This window comes from Schistocerca americana, chromosome 2 (assembly GCF_021461395.2).
Source record: "Schistocerca americana isolate TAMUIC-IGC-003095 chromosome 2, iqSchAmer2.1, whole genome shotgun sequence".
NCBI classification, from domain to species: Eukaryota; Metazoa; Arthropoda; class Insecta; order Orthoptera; family Acrididae; genus Schistocerca; species Schistocerca americana.
In genome coordinates this window covers 120650841-120676139 of record NC_060120.1, presented here as the reverse complement: position 1 = coordinate 120676139, position 25299 = coordinate 120650841, and the positions used below count along the sequence as shown (strand labels likewise).

General features: G+C 44.3%; 1 protein-coding gene across 2 annotated transcripts in view; it reads right to left on the bottom strand.

Annotated features, from left to right (window-relative positions):
• LOC124596011 (anoctamin-10) overlaps window positions 1-25299 on the bottom strand; it is a 321895-nt gene that overhangs the window by 134420 nt on the left and 162176 nt on the right. For both annotated transcript variants that reach the window (XM_047134964.1, XM_047134965.1), the window contains exons 5-6: window positions 17889-18165; window positions 17655-17771 (exon numbers count right to left, since the gene is read on the bottom strand). In XM_047134964.1, coding sequence (XP_046990920.1) covers window positions 17655-17771; window positions 17889-18165 — 394 coding nt within the window. The remainder of the gene's footprint in view (window positions 1-17654; window positions 17772-17888; window positions 18166-25299) is intronic.

The window sequence follows — 25299 nt, the reverse complement described above, 5'->3', positions numbered from 1 at the left end:
TGAACATCAAGACAATTACAACAAGGCTATAGGAATGGAGTCTAATTAAATTAGGTGATGACAGGGAAATTAGATTAGGAAATGAGTGGCAAAGTAAATTAATTTTTCTATTTCGACTGCTAAACAGCTGGTAATGGCTGAAGTAGAGAGGATGTAAAACGCATGCTGGCTATAGGAAGAGGAAATTGTTAACGTGAAACATAAATTTAAATATTAGAAAGTCGTTTCGGGAGGTATTTGATGGAGTGTAGCCTAAGGAATAGAAGGTTGTAACGGAATGAACACTCTCTCTCACTCTCTCTCTCTCTCTCTCTCTCTCTCTCTCTCTCTCTCTCTCTCTCTCTCTCTCTCTGCGCTTGCGCGCGTGTGCGTGTGCGCGCGTGTCGGGACGGGGGGGGGGGGGGGGGGGGGGGAATGAAAATCGTAAAGGGAGAGGAAGGCTTGAATATAGGAAGCAGGATGAACTATGTAGAGATTAAGAGTCTTACTGAGGAGGATCGACTAGCATCTGCATCAAACAAGTCTTCGGACTGAAGCCAAGCGATTTTGCCTCTTTTCTGATGACACATGGCAACGAGCAAACCGACTACTCGAATAAGCAGTTTGTGGAGGGTTTAGGTCAGACCACAGGTATTTTCTTAGTGTTTTGCGGATCTTTCTAGTACCATGAATTTGACACATTCATTCAGGTTACTGTCAGCATGAACCAGAATGTATATTTCAATATCCTTGATGACCAAAGTGTTACCCTTTTTCTACATCTTCATGAAGGATGTGTACAGTCAGTCTTGTTCCCAGGATGACGACCTCTGCATTTGCAACGCTGCATGGATTCGTAGCTGGGTTGTCAAACACTTTGCACCTTATTGCGATAAGGCCCGCCTTATTTCTTATTTTACTCTTGTAGAAAATGTCAGCAGGTGCTACTCAGAACAGTGGGTGAAATGAGGCAGTCAAAATTTACATAGTCTGGTAGGTATACTGAATCTAATAATCATTGAGTAGTTTTATTATATGGCATGCCTGAAAAACTTTTGGAGTCTCTTCCTTGCAGAACTGAGGCATCATTACATATAGTAACCTTATGTCCAAAGAGTTGATATTTTTGTCCAGAATGGTTATACACTGGACTCGCATTCAGGAGGACGACGGTGCAGTCCCGCGTCCGGCCATCCTGATTTAGGTTTTCCGTGATTTCCCTTAATCATTCCACGCAAATGCCGGGATGGTTCCCTGAAAGGACACGGCTGACTTCCTTCCCCATCCTTCCCTAATCTGATGAGACCGATGACCTTGCTGTCTGGTCTCCTTCCCCAAACAACCCAATCCAGTATGGTTACGTTTATGTGTTCAGTGTGGTGGAGTGCTGGCACACTGTACATGAGACGTTAGAAAGCAGTTCTCCGCCCCTTCCTCTATCCATCTCAGCCTGTCCCCAGCCTTGCTGTTCATCACTTTTAGTCCCTGCAAAGCAGTTAAATAAAGCAGACCGATACTACTTATCATGCAGGGCAGGCCTACAAATCAGGCATCCACAAATCCCTTTCTTTTCCCTGACATGTAAGCAACCCTGAAAAGCTGATTGATTTGCAGGCAAATACTGTTCCCACATAAAATGCTTGTCATGCAAGGCAGCCTACCTCCCAGGGGCTGGAAAAACGTTTTTGCCATGATCACTGCTTCCAACATTTGCCTGATTACTCCATATTTCTCCTCCTTCCTGAAAAAATAGAACGCCACTAGTTTTGGTAGTAGGTCGTCATCCATTTCTTCAAACTGACTTTTCAATTTTTGTACTGCATTGCTGCAGTTTATTGGTTGAACATATGCAGGTGAATCACCTAGAGCTTGCACTGCATAAACTGTGAAAATGGAAAGTACTATTGATGTGCAGTTTTCATGAAATGGATTGGTAGTCAGGGACTCGTATTGTCAGCTAATAAACAGATTGTAAGAACAGTTACAATGTGTAGTTTTTGTAAAAATGTTCACTTTTTAAATGGAATAATGCCTGTTTACATTAACAAACCAAAAGTAGAGTGAAATTGGAACATCAGTGGTGTCTGTTGCAGGATTCTAGTGCAAGTCGTTTATGAAGTATCGTATTTTGAAAATTTCCCACACCCATACTTGTAGAACACCGGTGGTAGCACACACTACAACAGAACAAGTGTGTACGCTAGTTATGTGGATTCTGACCAGTAATGAGACAACTGACCATCATAGGTTGTGTTCAAAATGGCCACCGGCAGTGGCAGTACACGCTTCCAGTCTCGTATTACGAAATGACTGATGCAGACATGTTAACATTTCAGCATAGATGTCCGAGCAGGCTCCAGCAATATGTCATTGCATATCAAAGGGTGTGGTTGGTATGTCTTTGTAGACAGCATCTTTCAGTCTTCTCCACAGAAAAAATTCTACAGGTCAACTCTGGGGAAAGGGCCTGCCAAGGTACAGGTCTTCTGCTTCCAATCCAACGATTTGGAAACAATTTCTGAAGACATGTTTTAGTACTTCATGCACTATGGGCTGGACAGCCATTATGTTGGTACCACAAGTTCCTCACAGTCTGCAGAGGAACATCTTCAAGCATTCGTGGAAGACAGTCTATTAGGAGGTTGTGATACTTGGGTGTTCCGTCTATGAAAAATTGGCCTATGAGCTGATATTCTTTATGCCACAGCATGTGTTTACACCCCATGGGCACTGAAATTCCACCTGACAAAACCAATGGGGATTGTCAGCAGACTAACAGTGAATGTTTTGGCGGTTTATAAGGCCATGATTGGTAAATGTGGCTTCATCACTAAACAAGATACGTGACCCATTTGGAGTATTCTCTCTTAATGCCCATGTATAGAAGTTAACAGAATTGTCATAATCGTTTCCATGAAGCTCTTGACGGGGAGAGATGTGATAGGGATGGAACCTATATCGATAGAAAATGCGTAGAACACTTGGCTGATTCATGCCACTTGGTCCTGCGATTGTGTGGGAGCTAACATGCGTATCAACTGGAACAGTAGCAAGAAAATTAATTTGTCCCTATTCTCTTGTCACTTGTTTCCTTTTCTTACGTTGTCTAGGTGAAACACTATCACTTTCGCGTGACATGTTGACGAGGTGGTTGACGTTTACTGGGATATCTTGTCACATGCACCATACGAGAATGAATTGTACTCTTCCTACACTTAACATACTCCATGAGCATCTCATGGTTTTCTGCATTAGCAAATCCCATCGTCCAGTCACGATCTACTGCTTGGACTGTTACACACCAGTTGACAGGTTAGGCGCGATGCGCTCAAGGAACGCACAAGCATACTGTAAGCAAACGTAACGACATTGTGCCTAGCAACTGTGCAGGTTGAACGGGACAAAGAATTGTCGGTCTGGAAACTTTTCGAAATATCATCTCGCAAACGGCTCACACTACAATCCTACAACAAACACCACTGACGTGTGGCTCCTTTTACTTCGTTAATGTCAATAGACACTGGTCCCTTTAAAAAAGCATATTTGCACAAAAACACTTTCTAACAATTACTACAATCTGTTCACTGGTTAAAAATACGAGCCCCCGACTTCCATCCATTCCGTGAAAACTGCACATCAGTAGCACTTTCCACTGCCGCAATACTTGCAGAGCCAGTTTTAGATGACTCAACCTCTATTTCCAGTTCTCTTGGTATGCCTAAATTCTTGCATCGGTCGTTTGCAGTCTTCAACTTCCATCAAGAGCTTCATTTCATCTGCCTAGATATACGACTCATTCTTATGGAAAAGTGCGCATTATATGCAGCTGTACAGTATCTTGTGTCACCACAATCTTATTGATTCTGTAGAATTTAAATTTCGTAGAAGTATCGAAGAATAGAAATTTATAGCTACCAGGATACGGCACAGTGGCACCGACATCAGGGTATTCTGTAGACGACGGGCTTCGGCCGGAGATGGCCAATCCCTTCAAATCATTGCGCCACTACGTGTAAAGTCTCAGTGCAATCGATCTCAAAGCCCGAATTTACAGACTTCCGACGACGGTCGGCCGAATTCAAATAAATTTTTTTTCTTCAGTTGAATGTGGTGAAGTTCGGACTCAAAGAAGGTAAATTGTGAGAAACTTTTAAGTTTAGTGGAAGAATGGAGTTTATCGCATCCTGAGGATGAGAAATTTCGTAACAAGGATACATATGTCTCTGAATCTATGGTCTGAAATCTCTGCTTTATCACCAACTACCAAGTTTCGAACAACTTAAAGCTCCAGAATGAAATTTCCAGTCAGCAGTGAAGTGTGTGCCGCGTTGAAAATTCCTGTCAAATTAAAATTGTGTGCCGCGCCGAGCCTCGAGCTCTGGTCCTTTGCCTTTCATGGCCAAGTATTCAAGTCGAGCAATTGCAGCCAAAGGCGAAGGTCCCAAGTTAGTGTCTCAGTTAAGCACACAGTTTTTATCTGCCAGGAATTTTCAGTTCCCACATTTAATACTTGATTTGTGGCGGTCTAGCCATATGCAAGTGATCTGCAACTCGGGCAAAACCTGTATCAGAAATTTTAGGCCTATATTATAACCTCAAAAAAATTGTATGTTCAAGGTAGAAAGATGGCGAATGCCAATTTTGATGCTTGAAGTGACTGTAGTGGATCTTTTATTGGTTTGTAGTACGTGGGCGTAGAAGTCTGCAAATTGTTTCTTGCTGCTTACTGTTATTTTTATGCCATTAGTGTGATGATCCTGTTATGAGAGAGTTTGAAAATGTGCTGTATGTGTTTCCACTTTTTAATGTTTTAGGTGTTCAGCGTATCTTATGCGAAAATTTGTCACGTAAGTTGACTGGCAGTCAATGGACGTTAATTGATGTGTGTCTGTTTCGCTGAATTTATCTGAAGCTGTACTCAGTGTTTGTACCTTGCTTTTCAATGTCACCACTAATCATCTCCAGTACATAATAGAACGCCTTTCTTTTCACCTCATTCGTAAAATATGTCTGGTTATTCCAAAACTGAGGGAGGCGTGTATGATATTCTCCATGTTCGCCGCGCGGGATCAGCCGTGCGGTCTCAGGCGCTACAGTCATGGACTGTGCGGCAGGTCCCGGCGGAGGTTCGAGTCCTCCCTCGGGCATGGGTGTGTGTGTTTGTCCTTAGGATAATTTAGGTTAACTAGTGTGTAAGCTAGGGACTGATGACCGCAGCAGTTAAGTCCCATACGATTTCTCTCTCTCTCTCTCTCACACACACACACACACACACACACACACACACACACACACACACACACACACACATTCTCCGTGTTCTTCTGGAGGCATATATAGTTCACCCATAGGCGATCGGTGTTGTTTTAGTAGCAAAAGCAGCTATCGAGCACTCGTTTCTAATCACAGAAGCGTCGTGGTGTCCATCCCACCAAAAACTGATGGAAATCGGAATCACTGTGACCAAGCTGTCGACGTATGTTGTCGGGCGAACCCTGGGGATGGCGTCTGCGAACTATCGTTGTCAGTGCCACTACGACCGCAGCCTATGAACTGACCACGCCTCGCCAGAGCTCATCCAACAAGATAGGGGGGGCTGGCTCTTGAGGCGCAGTGGTGCAAGCGTCCCTAGGGTAATAAATCCCAGACAAGAAATCCTGGCGACTCAAAGGCACCAAGCTGGGAGCCGGCCACTGGGGTTACCCTGCACAGCGCCCGTAACGCAGCCAGGGGATATTTCAGTCACTGTCAGTCTTCACACGAAACAGACGCATTATAAGCTGTAAACACGAGGATGGTTCTGTAAGTCAAAGAGAACTCTCACTGAGGTACAAATACCCCACGGGAATTATATTCCACGTTTAGATAGAGAAAGCTTTCAAAAGCAGCCAGAGCTGTAGTTTCGAGATAGAAGCGTTGAGTGATACATGGACCGCGACTGAAGAAAACGTTTGAAGAAAACATCACGAGCTGTTTGACACTGACAACTAAAGGAAGTTTAAGCAGTGGCTGTAGTTCCGATAAAGCAGGTGTTTTGCTGCCTGGAATTTGGTAAGGGCTTGATCAAAGCCGACTGTCGTGTTGGTGTGAGACACATTTCAGAAGGTCCGTACGTATCTTTTTGCGGTGTAGAGAATATTGTGAACAACATATTGGACTACCGGAAGACCTGTTTTCGCTGGATAATGCAGCAACTCTCAGACGATGATACAACCAAGTGAGTGGAATTCTCTCCAGCAATGAATTCTGCGACTGGGCATGACACATATATCCGTCCATGGCCTGTTCGTTCTCAGTGGGCTCGAAGGAAATATAAATGTCGTGTGACTAGGGCCTCCAGTCGGGTAGACCGCTCGCCGGGTGCAAGTCTTTCGATCTGACCCCACTTCGGTGACTTGCGCGTCGATGGGGTGAGATGATGATGATTAGGACAACACAACACCCAGTCCCTGAGCGGAGAAAATCTCCGACCCAGCCGGGAATCGAACCCGGGCCCTTAGGATTGACATTCTCTCGCACTGACCACTCAACTACCGGGGGCGGAACGTCGGCAGGATTTTGTGGCTTGTAGCTAACGGGAGTGATGCTGGCAGGTGCTATAATGCTGTTAGTGAATCCTCCCTCCACTAGATGCTACTTTTCAGTCTAAATAAACTGTTATCGGTCAGTTATGCTCTGGTAAGGGGACAGATCATAGCAGTTACTACCCTGAAGAGAAAGTCTCTCTAATACTTTCGACATTTGCTAATGAATTTTTCGGAACGGGTTATCGTATTTACCTCGACAATTGGTACACTACTCCAGAACTTGTTCAGAAACTAATCAATAAGTTCACCGACGTCGTCAGCACATCGTGGCGAAACAGAGTGAAGTTCTTTGACTAAGAAAAGCTAGCGAACCTGGCAATGCTTCGCAATTGCTAAATATGTATATCTCTGTCCATCTCCACCTCGTCTCTTTTTGTCCATCCGGTCCTCCTCTCTTCTCTCACTGTCCATCTCTTTCTCCCCCAATCTGTCCACATCGTCCTCCCTCCCCCTCCCCCTCCCTCGCCCTCTCCCTCTGACCTTAAGCCTTGTTTATTGTTCCTGCAAACGAAATATCGATTGGGTATGAAGACATTTAAAATGAGTTGGTAAATAGTGTAAGCAGGCTGTTTAGGTTTTTATGTTGGTAACGCCACGTAGCGCTCTGTATGAAAATCACTGACTGTGCTGTGTGCAGTCTGTGTGTGTGTGTGTGTGTGTGTGTGTGTGTGTGTGTGTGTGTGTGAGAGAGAGAGAGAGAGAGAGAGAGAGAGATGCCAGAATTTTGAGAGGTTACTATAAGTGGACGATCTGACGTATGTCCGCCAGAAAAAGGAAATTTGTAAAGACGGATGCCACGAATTGATAGATATATACAGGGTGAGTCACCTAACATTACCGCTGGATGCATTTCGTAAACCACATCAAATACTGACGAATCGATTCCACAGACCGAACGTGAGGAGAGGGGCTAGTGTAATTGGTTAATACAAACCATAAAAAAATGCACGGAAGTATGTTTTTTAACACAAACCTACGTTTTTTTAAATGGAACCCCGTTAGTTTTGTTAGCACATCTGAACATATAAACAAATACGTAATCAGTGCCGTTTGTTGCATTGTAAAATGTTAATTACATCCGAAGATATTGTAACCTAAAGTTGACGCTTGAGTACAACTCCTCCGCTGTTCGATCGTGTGTATCGGAGAGCACCGAATTACGTAGGGATCCAAAGGGAACGGTGATGGACCTTAGGTACAGAAGAGACTGGAACAGCACATTACTACCACATGCTAACACCTTTTTATTGGTCTTTTTCACTGACGCACATGTACATTACCATGAGGGGTGAGGTACACGTACACACGCGGTTTCCGTTTTCAATTACGGAGTGGAATAGAGTGTGTCCCGACATGTCAGGCCAATAGATGTTCAATGTGGTGGCCATCATTTGCTGCGCACAATTGCAATCTCTGGCGTAATGAATGTCGTACACGCCGCAGTACATCTGGTGTAATGTCGCCGCAGGCTGCCACAATACGTTGTTTTATATCCTCTGGGGTTGTAGGCACATCACGGTACACATTCTCCTTTAACGTACCCCACAGAACGAAGTCCAGAGGTGTAAGATCAGGAGAACGGGCTGGCCAATTTATGCGTCCTCCACGTCCTATGAAACGCCCGTCGAACATCCTGTCAAGGGTCAGCCTAGTGTTAATTGCGGAATGTGCAGGTGCACCATCATTCTGATACCAGATACGTCGTCGACGTGATTCCAGTGGGACACTTTCGAGCAACGTTGGCAGATCATTCTGTAGAAACGCGATGTATGTTGCAGCTGTTTGGGCCGCTGCAATGAAGTGAGGACCAATGAGGCGGTCGCCAATGTTTCCGCACCATACATTTACAGTCCACGGTCGCTGTCGCTCTACCTGTCTGAGCCAGCGAGGATTGTCCACGGACCAGTAATGCATGTTCCGTAGATTCACTGCCCCGTGGTTTGTGAAACCCGCTTCATCGGTAAACAGGTAGAACTGCAACGCATTCTCTGTTAATGCCCATTGACAGAATTGCACTCGATGATTAAAGTCATCACCATGTAATTGTTGATGTAGCGACACATGAAACGGGTGAAGCGGTGACGATGCAGTATGCGCATGACACTACTTTGACTCAGTCCACCGGCTCTCGCAATGTCCCGTGTACTCATGTGTGGGTTCATGGCAACAGCAGCTAACACACCAACTGCTCCCGCTTCTCCTGTGACGGGCCTGTTACGGACCCGCTTGCGTGCTACGACCATACCTGTTGCATACAGTTGGCGGTAGATGTTTTGCAATGTGCGGCACGTTGGATGCTCTCTGTCCGGGTACCGTTCTGCATACACCCTGCAGGCTTCAGCTGTATTTCGTCGACACTCGCCATAGATGAGTATCATCTCCGCCTTTTCAGAGTTCGAATACACCATGGTCACAGTTCCTACAACACTACACTATCACAGACGTCTGGTAACACGGTGTACTACAGTTGGTCTGCGTGCGGAGACGAATGCAGAATAACAATAGCAGCAAGCGCTACATGCGGACACTGCGACAGCTAGACCAAACCACAACAGTGCACTACAGTCACAGTCGTAAACACGGTCGTCATCGTAAACATGTCCCTGCAGATGCTGCTCGCCGACTGTGGCCCGTGTTTGTTACAACACGCAACTGAACGTCGGAGGTTTCAAGCGTCAACTTTAGGTTACAATATCTCCGGAAGTAATTAACATTTTACAATGCAACAAACGGCACTGATTACGTATTTGTTTATATGTTCAGATGTGCTAACAAAACTAACGTGGTTCCATTTAAAAAACGTAGGTTTGTGTTAAAAACATAATTCCGTGCATTTTTGTATGGTTTGTATTAAACAATTACACTAGCAAATGGCTCTGAGCACTATGGGACTCAACTGCTGAGGTCATTAGTCCCCTAGAACTTAGAACTAGTTAAACCTAACTAACCCAAGGACATCACAAACATCCATGCGCAAGGCAGGATTCGAACCTGCGACCGTAGCGGTCTTGCGGTTCCAGACTGCAGCGCCTTTAACCGCACGGCCACTTCGGCCGGCAATTACACTAGCCCCTCTCCTCACGTTCGGTCTGTGGAATCGGTTCGTCAGTATTTGATGTGGTTTACGAAATACATCCAGCGGTAACGTTAGGTGATTCACCCTGTATATTATATATATATATATGACTTTTGAACGTTATTAAGGTAAATACATTGTTTGTTCTCTATCAAAATCTTTCATTTGCTAACTATGCCTATCAGTAGTTAGTGCCTTCAGTAGTTTGAATCTTTTATTTAGCTGGCAGTACTGGCGCTCGCTGTATTGCAGTAGTTCGAGTATCGAAGATTTTTGTGAGGTAAGTGATTCATGAAAGGTATAGGTTTTTGTAGCCAGGGCCATTCTCTTGCAGGGATTATTGAAAGTCAGATTGCGTTGGGCTAAAAATATTAAGTGTCAGTTTAGTGATGATCAGAAGAAGTAAAGAGAGACATGTCTGAGTATGTTCTGTTTTACTCAGCTGTGTTTGTATCAAATAACGTAGAAGTTTACCATCACAGTAATTTATAATTTTCCAAATGGATGTTTCAATAGGTTGGGATGATTAACGTGAGGGTTTCAGGAGAGCTCTTTCAGCTGCTGGATCTGTGAGAGCAGTAGCTTCAATGGAGAGAATTTCTCGTAGTTTTAATATGTGAACCGGTAGGCCTACAAAATTTCGGGCGATTCAGAATTTCAGAAATCATAGTACGGTAGTATTCTAATCTTAAGTCGATAAGCCATAAATACAACTTTCCTCTTTGCTCTTAAGGCTGACTGCAACACATAAAACGAAGCAGCACACTTTGTGCATTCAGTTTATGTTTAAAATTATATGTAAGCAGGGTCAGCAGCGTATCGTAACAGTTTGAAGTCTGACGGTCATGAACTTTTCGAGATTTTAGCTAACAACATTTCCCTTCACGTATTTGATACATAATTATTCATTAAATACATTTTTAAAAAAGGACAGGCAATGTCGCATCTGAATGTTTCAGAGCACTGTGTAAAAATTTAAATAAATTACTCAAGAATTTTTTGAGATTTTTACTAACAACATTTCCCTTTTATTGTTTACGTATGTGCCATATATATTGAAAATATATAGCATATTTCTGCCCAAACGATTATTAGAGCATCGTGTAAAAATTTGGAGTAAATTCATCAAGAACTTTTCGAGATCTTTTGGTAACAACATTAAACTACTACTTGTCTTTCGTACAGAGTGAAGAAAAATTCGCACACACTGACTTCGCAGCGCGATTCCTCACATACTATCAGTACAAAACTGTCTCTCAAAAAAATCTCCAGCGCATGTTTCCGGCAGTAAATGGACGTTGAAGACTTGGCATATCGCAATACTGTAATCTTATGTACGGTTACTACCTCTGTCTGTATACTGGAGTATTGCTGTGCAGTTGGCGCTGTGAATGGCGATCTAGGTTAGCATACAGGAGGTCGAGGGTGCGATTCTGGGTCAAGGCGTATTGTTTTTTTATTTGCCAATTTCATTCTGCCACATAATACTGTAGCATATAACGTTTCTTAATCCGACACTTACATAGTACATTTTTGGAAATCATTTGCAAAGGACGTTTCTAGCCCTACTGGTGACGTAACGCCACAACGAAATGTAATGGACCTGAACGTGGCAAGAATAATAATTGGTGCTAATCGATGGGTCTATTGGGGGAGGTAGACAGGAAAGAGGTTTGGAATTTAGTACATGCTATGGTGAGAAACAATTCACGTCCCCGACGTGGAGAAGGCTTCTTTAAATGATGACCAGTGAAAACGATTGTACTCCCATTTCTATGTTTGTAGTACATAGACGACCCACTGTAATCGCTGTATGACTATGAAGACATCAGATACCGTATCACGCAGATTATATTTAGCTAATAAAAACAAATACGCCTCGCCGCAGAGTCGAATCCTTGACCTCCTGTATGCTAACCCAAAACGCTATCCACTGCAACAACTGCACAGTACTATGACACTCTGTTGACAGAAATAGCAACTGTACATGTGATTACAGTGTTGCCAGATTGCCAGTCTTTAACGTTCATTTACTGTCGGAAATATGCGCAGGACGAAATGTGACAGACATTTTCGTATTGCTGATATGTGAGGAATCACACAGCGAAGACCGAATGCGTCAATGTTTCTTCCTCCTGTGCAGTACTACACATTTAAGCAGCTTGAATGCGTATCTGGTTACAGAAACAAGCACATGTTGATGACTGTACGTGAGAGACGTTGTAATGGTCAGCACGTCCCATGACAATACATTACAAGAAGTATACTCAAATAATGGCATCGTGCGAAAGCGAAGTGTTGTCACGGATTACGACAAGATTATGGGAGACGTGCATAGGAGCGATTCACAGTTGCAAAGCTACCAAACTGAAAATCTTTCGCGTTTCATAGCATGTTCTGTGTTTCAATGCACGTTCTGTGTAAATAATGCAGCGACGAAAAAAGCAAACTGGAGTTGTTGATAAGTCTCGGGAAACAGTCGACCGCACCCTCTCCACACCAACGATCATCAACTGGAGGCCAATCTCTAAAACCAATTTCGACTCGTCTTGAAGCCAGACATTTTCCAGAACATTTGCGAAGCACAACGAAGAAAAGCTCTCTCGGCGCATTTCTGACTTTTGAAATTCTCAAGTATCCATCTGGGTAACTTGGTAAGTTCTCTATGATATTTCGGCAAACACACTCGTTGCCATCTTCAGGTTGTTCTTCATGACTGCTGTTCTGCTCGGCTCGGTTCTGTGTCCTACATACATTGACCGTTACCTCATCCGTCACTCCGCTCTTGTAACTGTCCATGCAGGCGTTGGTGGGCACTGCGAGCCCCGTAGAGTACAGTGATAGCACCCGGCGGCGATAGCGGGTGCCACCCCTAGAACCTACAGCGGCGGCTGCACAGACAGCTACAGGACCAGAGTACGTTAGTAGCCATCACGAACTACGTGAAGATGGTAACCAGTCTGTCTGCCGAAATATCGAAGAGAACTTAGGACGTCACGCGGCCGGACGCCAGCAAATTCCAGCTAATTGGATGCGTCAGACACACTGGACTGCAGAAGCTACTCGGCTACACGCGACTCTCTCGGTGCCAGCTTTCGGCGGGATTTAGTGCCGCTAATATTACCGGCGGAATCTGGTAGACTGCCAGGACAGTTGTCTGAGTAGTGGCAGTGACCCGGAGAAGCTGGAGCGCGTCGCTGCCGCTGGATGCGTCCTCACGATTTACGGCAGAGCCGAACAATGTCTCTGCCCCCACCGCTCATTCACGTGAACAAACACTGCGCTTATGGAAGGCGCAACATCTACGAGAATCGAACAGAACTGAAGTTTCCCGATTTTTTTAAGTAAATGTGTTCAACCGGAAATATAGCGCCTGCGCGGCAGAGCTGTGACGTAATGATCGTGTGACAGCCGGACAAGTATCTAGCGTTCCCAGTAGTGCTGCAACAGGGGCAGAAATTGGCGGCTCTTACTCTTTCTCCCGTCGACTGCGATATTCGGTCTGTGATAAAGTTTCATTATGCATAAAACGTCCAAGATGCTACTCCATGCTGGTGTAAAATGAATGTGCGCAACGGAAAATAATAAACGCTAAAATGATGATTTGGCCCTATCTGACTACCCCCTGAAGCAGATCTTACGATCTCTTAATTCTGTAAATTACAATCTAAACATAAAAGAATAATGAAGGCAACTAATCCTACTAAACGATAAACGTTGTTCCTGCTTATACATTTATTGTAGATTAAAAAACATTTAGATTACAAAGTTTACATTTTCTAAGTAAAATTACTAATCAGTTGCTCAACTCTGCCCCTTATTATGACTGCGCGGTCTAATATCAATAACGCGAAATGACTGACATCATCTACATACCAAGCACTACAAGACATCGCTTTCGAAGATGATCTACGGTGGTGTGGGACCTCAGTGGAAATAAAATAACGTGATCACAGCTGTTTAGCTTTTATAGCCCTAATAAGCCGAAGCAATTTGCGATGTCACCGTATGTGCTGCGTCCGCCGCGTCGAAGTGATGGTTCTCGTACTCGTCTGCGACGTTGGAAGAACTCCAGCCACAAATAAACTCTTTCAAACACTATGACAGAAGAAGGCGGTCCTCTGACTAATATACTCTAATACTGTCTTCTCCTCTCTGTGTTCTACAGACGAGAAACGCGAACTCTCAGCCACAAGGACAGAGTTCATGCAACGTCTCAACGTATGTATAGGCAGAGGAAGTGCTCACAATTGCTGAACGCTGCGTACTCAACGACGACTTCCAACCCGGAGGTGAAGTCCAGAATCGTATAGCTTCGCAACAGTATAGTGCCTAACTGTACTAACTACAAACTCCCCTGAGAGCAAAGACAGCAAGTCCGTTCGTACCAACAAAGCTTATATCGAGCGACCTTCACACACGGGCGCTCACAACGGAAGACCACGTCTCTCCACCGCTGGCTTCCCAGCAAGCAAGATTTTCAGTCGAGGGCAGATTTGAACCAAGGACCTCTCGTTCCGCAGCTGTTCACGCTAACCACGGGACCACAGCGCTCCTCGCCTCTCATTGCCCTTAATATTGCCTATCTTACGCATGGACGACCCAGTTTGTATATTTTGCTTATTTTTTCATAGTTCCACACAACTTCTTCCTGTTTTCTCGATTGATCTGTGTTCAGTTTTTCAAGGCCTATCCACTGCGCCAACTTATAACTAAATCTGAGGGGGGTGCGATGGGAATGTTCCGTTGTTAGAAATAGCCCAGCCCACGTGGTTTCTGAGTTGCCGCTTCTTTGTTCCTCTCAACTGCGTCCAAGATTTGCAAAGTTCGGAAGTATTCCCCGGTTATCCTTCCAGTCCTGCTATAATAGCGGCTGGCCGTCGGTATTGTGCTCCAGAGCTTATGTGCCACGACATCCATCTAGCTATTTCCTGTTTTTAAGCAGGACCAACACATTTGTGCGGGCCTTCCACCCAGAGCTTGAGTTCTACCTGCCGTTTCATCTCCACCGGCGTTCCAACTTCTACTAGTATAGGCAATCATTCATTACGCCGTTTTTATGATAAAGACACTCCGTCACCATTCTTGCAATACGCGTTAACAAATATTTACAAGGCGTATGTGACAATGTCAGTCTCCTTTATATATTCATATATACGATGTACAACCTATCACATGATACCTAATTGTGTTTGTAGATCACGGCAAAGTATGTGGATGGGTGCTTGTAAGATGCGAAATTATAGCCATCTTACAAAAGTAGCACCGACCGAAGTTCGTCAGCTGCGTCAGGTGCGCGGCCCGAAAGTCATGAGCAAACATAAGGTGTGTCGCTGGTGTAGAGAATTTTCGTAAGGCCGTCTCTAAGTGTCCATATTGAAGTGGGCCAAGAACGACCACCCGTTATCGATGAAGACTTCGTCAAACTGGTGCAGCATCGCATTATGGATCTCAGCAGATATTGCGAACTATGTTGCATGAAATATCACTGAGCGCCTGCTATCGAAGAAAGTGTATGCCAGGTGGCTGCCGAAAAACCTGACAACCGAACGCAAACTGAATAGCTTAGAAGCAATATCGACACTTCTACAGCAGTAATATTACGACGGCGAGGAGTTCTTCGACTGGATTCTCAAAAGCGATGAAAGAGGGTTCTTCACGGTAACCAAGCCTTAGCCGATGCACTGGCGTCACCGTGTATATTCAGATAGGACCAAGTTCATACAGATACAGTCGGCACGGAAAGTGACGTGCACAGCGTTGGGACACGAACAGTATTTTGCTTATTGGCCTCCTGTCCAACAGTGAACGCTGGCTGTTACTGTGAAACACTACAGAAATCATATAGGACCTTTGAAAACAAGAGCCGTGGATTTCTCAATGCAGGTATTGTGCTGGTCTATGACAATGCCAGCCCACATATGGCTCGGCACACACGCCTATTCTGAAGCACTTCGGATTCACAGTCCTGATCTTCCTCCCAGTGATTTCCAACTTTTCTTACACTTTGAAATTCGTATCTTCCAGTCAGCATTTTGATAATGTCGAACAGCTGAAGACTACTATCACACGCTCGTTTAGTTCCCAGGGGGGCAGACTTCGATGTAGGAACACAAAACTTGATCCCACAATACGCTAGTGGTATTATGTCGAAATATAACAATGCTAATCTGCTGCCAGTAAAGATTTTCACGTAACTATGTTCTTTTTTTTTTTTTTTTAAAGAGAAACAAAGTAACCATTTCTGGATGACACTGACACATACATTCCCCGCAATCCCTTTATGAAGTGTGGCGGAGGATACTTTCCCTACCGCTATCACTTTCCTATTTTCTGTTCCTGTCCCGAATGGTGCGCGGTGATGTCTGTTGCTAAGCCTCGAATATTGATAATTGCACCTTGGGAGCCCTTCTGTGAGATATACGCAGGAGGAAGTTGTATATTGACTGACACTTCTGGGAACGTACACTCTCTGAATCTCAACAGTAAACCACACCGTGATTCGCATCGGCTTTCTCATAGTGTCTGCCACCACCTCTGCCACGCATTCGTGCTTAATAAATGAACGTATGACAAAACCCACTGTTGTTCTGGAATACTAGTCAGCACGAGTGTGGTCTTTATGCAGATTTCCACGTTCGTTTAAGTAAATGATTGGCTGGGTCTCTATCTCCTCCTCAGCAAACGCAACTGCAAACAGTTAGAATACGATTATACACTGAACTACGAGGGTGAGTCAAATGAAAACCTTAAATATTTTTTAAAATATTATTTATTATGCAGAAGTGGTACAAAGCTGTATCACTTTTCAACATAATCTCCCCCACGCTCAATGCAAGTCCTCCAGCGCTTAGAAAGTGCATAAATTCCTTTACAAAAAAAATTATTTTGGTAGTCCGCGCAACTACTCATGCAGCGCGTGGCGTACCTCTTCATCAGAACGGAACTTCTTTCCTCCCATTGCGACTTTGAGTGGGCCAAACATATGGAAATCACTTTGTGATGAGGAATGGCGCTATTACTTGCTCGCTCTCTTCGTTTCCAGTTGGTGTAAGTGAACCCAGGTTTCGTCCCCAGTAACGATTCATGCAAGGAAGCCATCACCTTCTCGTTCAAAGCGCCGAAACAGTTCTTCACAAGCATCAACACGTCGTTCTCTCATTTCAGGAGTCAGCTGCCGTGGCACCCATCTGGCAGACGCTTTGTGAAACTGGAGCACATCATGCGCAATGTGGTGTGCTGATCCATGACTAATCTGTAAACATATTGCAATGTCATTCGGTGTCACTCGGCAATTTTCCTTCACTATGGCTTCAACTGCTGCAATGTTCTGTGGAGTCACAACTCGTTGTGCCTGACCTGGACGAGGAGCATCTTCTACTGAAGTCACACCATTTGCGAACTTCCTACTCCATTCGCAGACTTGCTGTTGTGACAAACATGCATCACCGTACTAAACCTTCATTCGTCGATGAATTTCAATAGGTTTCGCACCTTCACTACGCAAAAACCGAACAACAGAACGCTGTTCTCCCTGGCGCAAGTAGCAAGTGGGGCGGCCATCTTTATACTGATACTGCGACGGTATGTGTGTATCTGCACTATGCTGCCACCTACAGGCCATTCTGCATGCCGTTTGTAGCACGCTGACCAACATACAGGATAACGGCGCTAAATTTCGATTTGTTATTAAAAATTTGAGGTTTTCATTTGACTCAACCTCCTAAGTTTGTACTATACACAGACAAATGGAGCATGCGACTTCTATCCCTTGGGCTGAATACCGTTCCTATCACTACAGTCGTCAGTTAACCCAAGTTACAATATAAATTAATTTGCTGAATCATGAAAAACAGAGGATCCCATCGGACTTAGGACAGGATAAACCCGTGAGAGTGTGAGAAAGTGAGAGAGAATAATTTTTTTTATTTTCAAATGCAACTGAACGCTTCTGCTTGAAGTATACTACCTTTTCAACGGATCTGAACATTAGGTAGGTGGCGAGCACTCACCGAACGGTTGCTGTTGGAAGATGGAGCGGTACCACTGCTTGCCCAGCCTGTCCAGCTCCTCGTGGTCGTGCAGTGGGTATAGCCTCTCCAGGATCCCCCAGTGCAGGCACACCTGGACTGAACGCAAAGTACACGGCCGTCACTCACGTGGCAAGCACCAGGATGTTGGCCAACAGACAAGGAATTGCCACGCCCTTGACAGTGATTTGCGGAATATGGATGTGATGTACTGACCTATGGACTGGCCCTCGTAGAGGCGGTGCTGCGGGTAGCCGGGCACACAGGAGTCGCCAGGCAGGGCGCGGATGTTCTCGAGTTCGTGGCGCACGATGGCCTGCCGGTCGGCCGTGGTGAGCAGGTCGTCGACGTGCATGCCGTCCACCAGGAAGTCCTCCAGCTGGCTCACCAGGAACTCGCGCATCAGGCCCGCCGAGTCGCGCTTCCGCAGCTCCAGCTCCTCCGCCACTTCCAGGAACTTTATCTTGGATGCCGAGATGTGCAGCGTCACGCCCTGGAGGCAATCGTCCAACCCAATACCTCCCGTCAGGTTCACTTAACAATACGTCCGCCAACCAACTCCATCCACTCTTTAACATAATGTCTGTTCTACACTGATGGCCATTAAAGTTGCTATAACACGAACAAAAGCAAACAGCAAAACTTGATTTACTGGGTGTGTACAATATAGTCGTCCAAATTTACGATTTTGGGATGCACTGGGTGCAAATGAGCTACCACATTCAGCAGGAAAATGGTTCTAATGCAGCTGGGCATCTATTCGAACTGATCTTGGATGACAGATACGGTTATGTCATTCCATGTTGCTTATACTCAGTGCCAGAGTTCAACTGTGGTGGTTGGTGAGCAGTGTCATGCCAGTCTTTCGTCGACCCATGACTAGATGTCAGTGGTCGAGAGCTGGAGATCATGCTGACCAAGCCAACAGTGGAGTATCGAGATATGTCAGAACAGCATGGACAACATGCTGTCCTGCATTACCTTATTGAAGGGTAATGTCACAGAGACTTCAAAGGTAGTGCATAGCTGCTGCCCAAATTACTGGCATGTGAACTAGAAGTGATTGTGTTGTGTAGCCAATAGCAACCTGTATCATCACACAAAGTGCTCAGCACATATGACAATGGCAAATGCAATCTGGCAACATACTTTTTCCTCATACTGCCCACCCAACTGCCCAACCAACTGCCCAACCAACTGCCCAACCAACTGCCCAACCAACTGCCCAACCAACTGCCCAACCAACTGCCCAACCAACTGCCCAACCAACTGCCCAACCAACTGCCCAACCAACTGCCCAACCAACTGCCCAACCAACTGCCCAACCAACTGCCCAACCAACTGTCCATCCAAATGCTCAATACATAATCAGAATTGTCTGAGAAGACTTTGTTGTGTCATCCTTCCTCCAGTGTTATTGCCGTCAGGAACAGTGGACCCCTTTGCTCTTGTGTCAAAGGGAGCCAAAAAGCAGTAATGGTAGCTTCGCTGATAGTCTGGAGTGCTCCAGATGTCGTCAGACTATCTGTGTGGATACTTTTCTTGTTGCAAAGGAGCCCATTTTGTGATTTAAGGCACGTGACATGACTGTAAGATCCTGAAAGGCCAAGTCAACAATAAGTGTGTCCTCTTGGGTGCTAGTCACGTGGGGTCGTTGAGATTTTACATGAGGCTGAGTATGGTAGCTACATTAGCATGATAACCATGGGATCCCGACTAACGTGTACACCCGTACCGCGGGAAACGGCGCAACGTATCGACATTTTTTATTAAGGATTATTTCTCAAGATAACCTACTCTACAACACCCTTACAAGCTTATCATACGTTTCTGACCACATTGTATGTGTGTAGGCGAGGGTTTGCAATGGTCCGACTTTTTTTACTCTGGTTCTACTGTCAGGGGCATTGGTGTGATTATGGCTGAAGCAATATAAGAGCTGTTATTAAGGGACATCTAGCGTTGATCAGTTTTTAGCGACTGATGAAACCGAGTTCATTGACACACATAGGAGAGCGTTTTTTTTTATAGAAATCTGTGCGTGTGCAGAAAACTATGAGGGAAGTTCCGCAGCAGTGATGAGTGATCAGCGGATTGTCCCATCCTGGCAAGCCCTAAAGAGTTGTGGCCAATAGATTGCGGGTGTCAACATCAGGCAAACCGTCGACGAAACATTCGTAACTTGTTCACGTTAACAATGGAGAGTAACTAGTGTCATCATATCGTCCTCATAAAATGGAGGAAAGTTTATTATCAGTGATACCGTGTTTGCTGTCTAATCAGGACAAGGACTGCAACGTAGTTTGTTGTACGTGAAGCAGTGCAGTAGTGAAGGGTCAAGCGTCGTTTCACAGAAAGGCAGAAGAAATGACTTCCAGCACACAATGGAAGTCCGGGTTATGGTAAGGGCATTGTTCAATGTTCGCTAATGTTTTAATAACCTGAAGTCACCATCAGTGCCCAACAGTGCAACGAAACCCTTCATGATCTATATAAGGCTACACGAAAAAAGCGAAATTGAAATTTTTTTTCCGTCGGGTGGAGAGTTCGGAATAATAAGTGATTACGGTACCATTTGTGAAAGGTACTTATTAATACAGAAATAAATTTTCTGTTGCTGGTCGCGATCATTGTGAACGGATCGCCTATTAAATTGGTTTAGTATGCCGTTTTGGCTACTGTCGCCATCAGATACCAAAGAAATTACAAACCAAGGTTCACTGTCAGTCATATGCCTGATCAGTGCGTCAACTAACAACTTCAATTTAGTTGATACCCTATTAAGTATAGGTTTTGATACTGACGCTGAACTTTGCTTTGCAAGTTTTCAGTATACGGTTGCAGTAGCCGAACAGCCATGGCGAAGAAATTTATTAGGCGATCTAGGTGGTTTAAGTCACAAAATATCTGAAAGAAACACTAATTAGTGCTCTAGATAAACCTCTTACACACCCGTACTTGCGATATTGCTTTCAAACGTTCGCCAACTTCGCTTATCACTGTGTCATTATGCACAAAACATACTTCACAAATAAGAGCTCTGTGATACAGCTACTGATGGAAAATTCTACATATCCAAAGACAGGAAGAGAGTAAAACGCCGTTTACTGGTTTCCTGCATAATTACCTTGAAGCCAGTAAGTTAAAAGTTATGGAAGTGAACCGTCGTATCACAGCTAAGGCTTCGGGGCCTAATGGAACGAGACGGGAATTTGTGAGGCTGCATTAAAGTGAATGAACTTTCTTTCAGACCCTAGCCCTCTCCATCTCGGAATGAAGAGCGTTCTCAGCTCTACCGTCAGAAAGGTTCATGCTGTTAGGCTAACAAAATCAAGCCTCTCCCAATGCACCTTACACATGTCCTCCACTGCGTACTTGAATAGCCGTTCTTAAAACCCTCCTGGACCACGACTATTACATTCGTAACAGAAAGAACTGTCGAAGCCCTCTAGCCTACGCACCCCGCAGGAATCCCTAACACAGTTTCACTGTGATTGGAAAAACCCCCACTCAACTCCCTCCAAAATTCAGACCAGAGAAACTCTGGATATTTCAACATTTCCGACCATCAGCATTGAAGCCAAAGCTTTATTCTTCTTTGTCACGGGCAATCCCGCTGGGCCTGTTTCCTTTTCTTCTAATTCTAGCAGTATTTTACTTTCATTTACCAAGCTAATGTTTTGAAGTTCCCTGGAGATTTGAGGGACCCTGACAATGAATCCAACCCAGTAAGTCTCACAAGACGTAAACCAATTAGGCCAATTCCAATTAATGCTTTGGCTCGTCTCATTGATGCGAAAAAACCATCAGTAACTGCGACAGTCTTTCGCATCGTCCTTAATTTATGTTGCTCTCACAAGGTTGTGTGTTACAACGTGTTAGAGTGTGTAGTTTAGATTAACCACGTTAATCCACCGCACATGACCAATTCTGCTGCTGATCCAGCGATGCTTAGACTCTGGAAGCTATATGCAAAATCACTGCCTTCGTCCATTGTGGAGATGGACGAGGAGGAGGGTGACGTAGCAGTGGACAAGTAAGTAGTAGTAGTAGTAGTAGTAGTAGTAGTAGTAGTAGTAGAAGAAGAAGAAGAAGAAGAAGTCGGAGGAGGAGGAGGAGGAGAAGAAGGAGGAGGAGAAGAAGGAGGAGGAGGAGGAGAAGGAGGAGGAGGAACTAGGATACATGAACAAACAGACAAGGAAGGTGTAGAATGTCCCCTTAACGTCTGCGTCTGAAGTTTAGACCCAAGAATATTACGCCATTTATAGTCACGCAACTTTGTATGATGTGTACTGAAGAGTGAAGATCGATTCACGCTTGACGGAACGGAAAATCAAAACATTCCACAGGACATTTCAAATGGCGCCATTCACACAGGCACCCAACGCCACAAAACGGAACGGGAACGGGATTTCACCACAGTCTAACACATACAGTTATACTATGTGACAGCAGTGCTTCAAGCAGCTAGTAAGCTATACTTCCCAATGCAATATTGGATGCGTGCCAATAGCAATATTTATAATGATCTGTAACAGTTTTTACAATGAGGAGCGTTTGTAGTGCCATAAGTCGACAATAACCAAAAGGTGACATCACATTTGTCTTTCTTTAGTTTCCTACGGACCCTGGGAGGTATGAAACGGAACATTACAGAACAGAACTTGTAACCTACATATATTTAATGAAAAATGTCGCTTTCTCTTAAGAATAACAAAATGTCTCTAAACAACTAAACACCTGACCTTTTGCAGTAAGAAGTAGTATGTACCTACTCAACAAAGTGAAGTGCTGTTTACTATACTTCCAAACAAATCAGTAAATGTGCAACACAGGAACTTGTATGGAATGCAGAACCTGCATTATTAAACGTACCAAAGAAGCTACCACAAATGTAGCTGAGGGAAAAACTACACAGACGTGATTATAAAAAGCAAGCAAACTGATCCTCAACATAGAAGAATCAGTTCCAGTATCTTTGTTAAGTCAGTGCCGAAAACGGCAATAATCCTCAACACATTCGATTTTGAAATAAAAGTAGTCACAAATAAAAAATTATTCGTGTATTGGTAAGTCGAGTGAAATGTAAGGAAGTGCGAATCATTAGACTCTACACAAAACTGTTGCGTATCAATGGACGTGCCTACCATAATAGGAACAGAAAACAACAGAAGTACATGCTTTTCAAGGATAAAAAATGTGTGTATATTCTATTGATTTCAGCGGTTTAAGCTGCAATTATACACATATTCGAAAGTATTTCTTCGTGAATAAGTTGCAGCTTACGGCAATGAGTCAGGAAGAGTCGGCTGTTTTTAGATTTACTTCACGATCATTCGTGTGTCGCTTGGGGGCGCAAAAACATAGTAAATATTTCTATAAGTAAGTAGAGAAACAACTTAAAACAAACGCTAATGTTACAGCTGCTTTCTCACCGCTAGGGGCCCTAATGTCGTTCCATCTGTCAGATGGTAACAATTTTCACAGCCGTATGTGTACGCGACTGTTTGTATGAGTTTGTGACTTCGCCACCTTTCTAGGAGAGAACGTTGTGGCGTTGATGGAAGTGGGGAACTATGTCGTCGTCTCCTAACATTGAAAGTTGGCGTTTTTCGTTGTGTTCACTCATGGTCTAAAAGTGGATTTCGTGCTTTTGCGTCTTCTAAGGCATTATTTTGTTGTTGTGCTTTGAAATGTTCAAATGTGTGTGAAATCTTATGGGACTTAACTGCTAAGGTCATCAGTCCCTAAGCTTACACATTACTGAACCTAAATTATCCTAAGGACAAACAAACACACCCATGCCCGAGGGAGGACTCGAACCTCCGCCGGGACCAGCCGCACAGTCCATGACTGCAGCGCCGTAAGACCGCTCGGCTAATCCCGCGCGGCTGTTGTGCTTCGTTTTCGTTTATCATAGACAATGCTCCATGACGCCTTGGATTTTATTTTACGGAGAGTGCACTTCCACAAGAAAGGCCAGATATCTGAAAGCGAAAAATGACATTTGCAACTGAACAGTGCTGACACCTACACTGTGTATAAGCAAGAACATAAACTGAGGAAGCAATTTTCTTTAAATAACCTTTTGTTAAGTGAAAAAGTAACCTCTGCGGAAGGAAAAAATACAGCTGTTTATAACACTTGCTACGCAGGGAAAGAGACAACGGATAAGGTAAACAGGCGCTTTGTATTCCCCTATAAATATCGATTTCTGTGAAACTTTCCTGGCCGATTCATATCAGCGCACACTCCGTTGCAGAGTGAAAATCTCATTCTGGATCGATTTCTGTGTTTGTATGTCTATAATTACTTTCGTTACCAAATAAACGTGACGTTTTTAAATGTTGTTTCAGTTCTTAGCAACTCATCATAGACAACTGATCAAGAACATCCGATACGTAGTTTGGACTGGTCATTAACAAACATTAATATTGTTAGATCCTTAATTCTAGCTGATTACTCCAACTTTTTGTATCACGGACGGTGTCACATAACCTCACATTCACCGTTCAGTACTGGGCTAAGCCAACTGACGTCGTGTCGACTTTCCGTCGGGAGTGAAGCCTGTACCATTTGACGGTGACATACTAAATAAGCAGTTTAAGTTGTCTGAACTATTTAGTGGATTGTGCTTTTATAAAATCACGTTTAGAAATTTTCATCTAGTTCAGCTCACGACAGGTAATGGGTTGGTTGGTTGATTGGGGTTGAAGGGACCCAACAGCAAGGTCATCAGTCCCTTGTTTTGAAGGTGGGCATTCGGACGGATTTACATGTCACAAGAGTCATAACGATAAAAGGCAAAAGGCTAAAAAACGTAAAAGTGCAGTCGTGTTGTCAATGGTGAAAACAAAAGGAGGGAAGTCAGCAGGTCGACAGGTAATGTTAACAAAGCTCCGATCTAACGAAAAGACTCGGGAGCAGCCCAAGCTTAGTCACGTGCCACTGTTTGTTTGCGGAAGCAGTAAGGCTCTAGCACGAAACAGCATTAATGCTCATTCTCTTTCAATCTGCACCATGTCGTGTGGCACCTAAAGAACACTTGCGTCAGACTGAGAAACTCAGCTCTCGCGCTTATCTTACTGTAAATACGGTATGTCATCGCAATCCTTGCTAATGTTCTTGTGTACTACGCCTACTCTGCAACACAATAGTGGACTGAGGACAGGAGTAACTGGTGTCAGAGCGCAGTCAGAGTGAATCAGCGGAACGAGGTACATCTGGATCGAATGCGTTTGCTGAGTTTGAGACAGTAGATTTTTCACTGTCCGGTCTGTGTAAGATATTAGGATGTTTTCCACAATCACTTACATAACTGCCGATTCTAGTTACCAGTTTCCGTTCACATGTTCAACGTAAGACAAGAACACACAGAGAAGAGACCTGATTCACGACCGTAATTTCTCCCCTCCACACAAGTTCACGAAGGGATGCTGTAGTTCACCTCTGATCGACGGCGAGTACCGAGGTCACAAGAAAAAGTGCTAGCTGAAATGTACAAGATGATATGGGGCTTTCTTGAGACAAGCAACTCTGACTTAGTCTGTGCAATTTAGGTAAAGATAGTGAAATGCCACGTAACTGAAAGACAATCTCCTGGTGACAGGAACGTCATCCATGTACT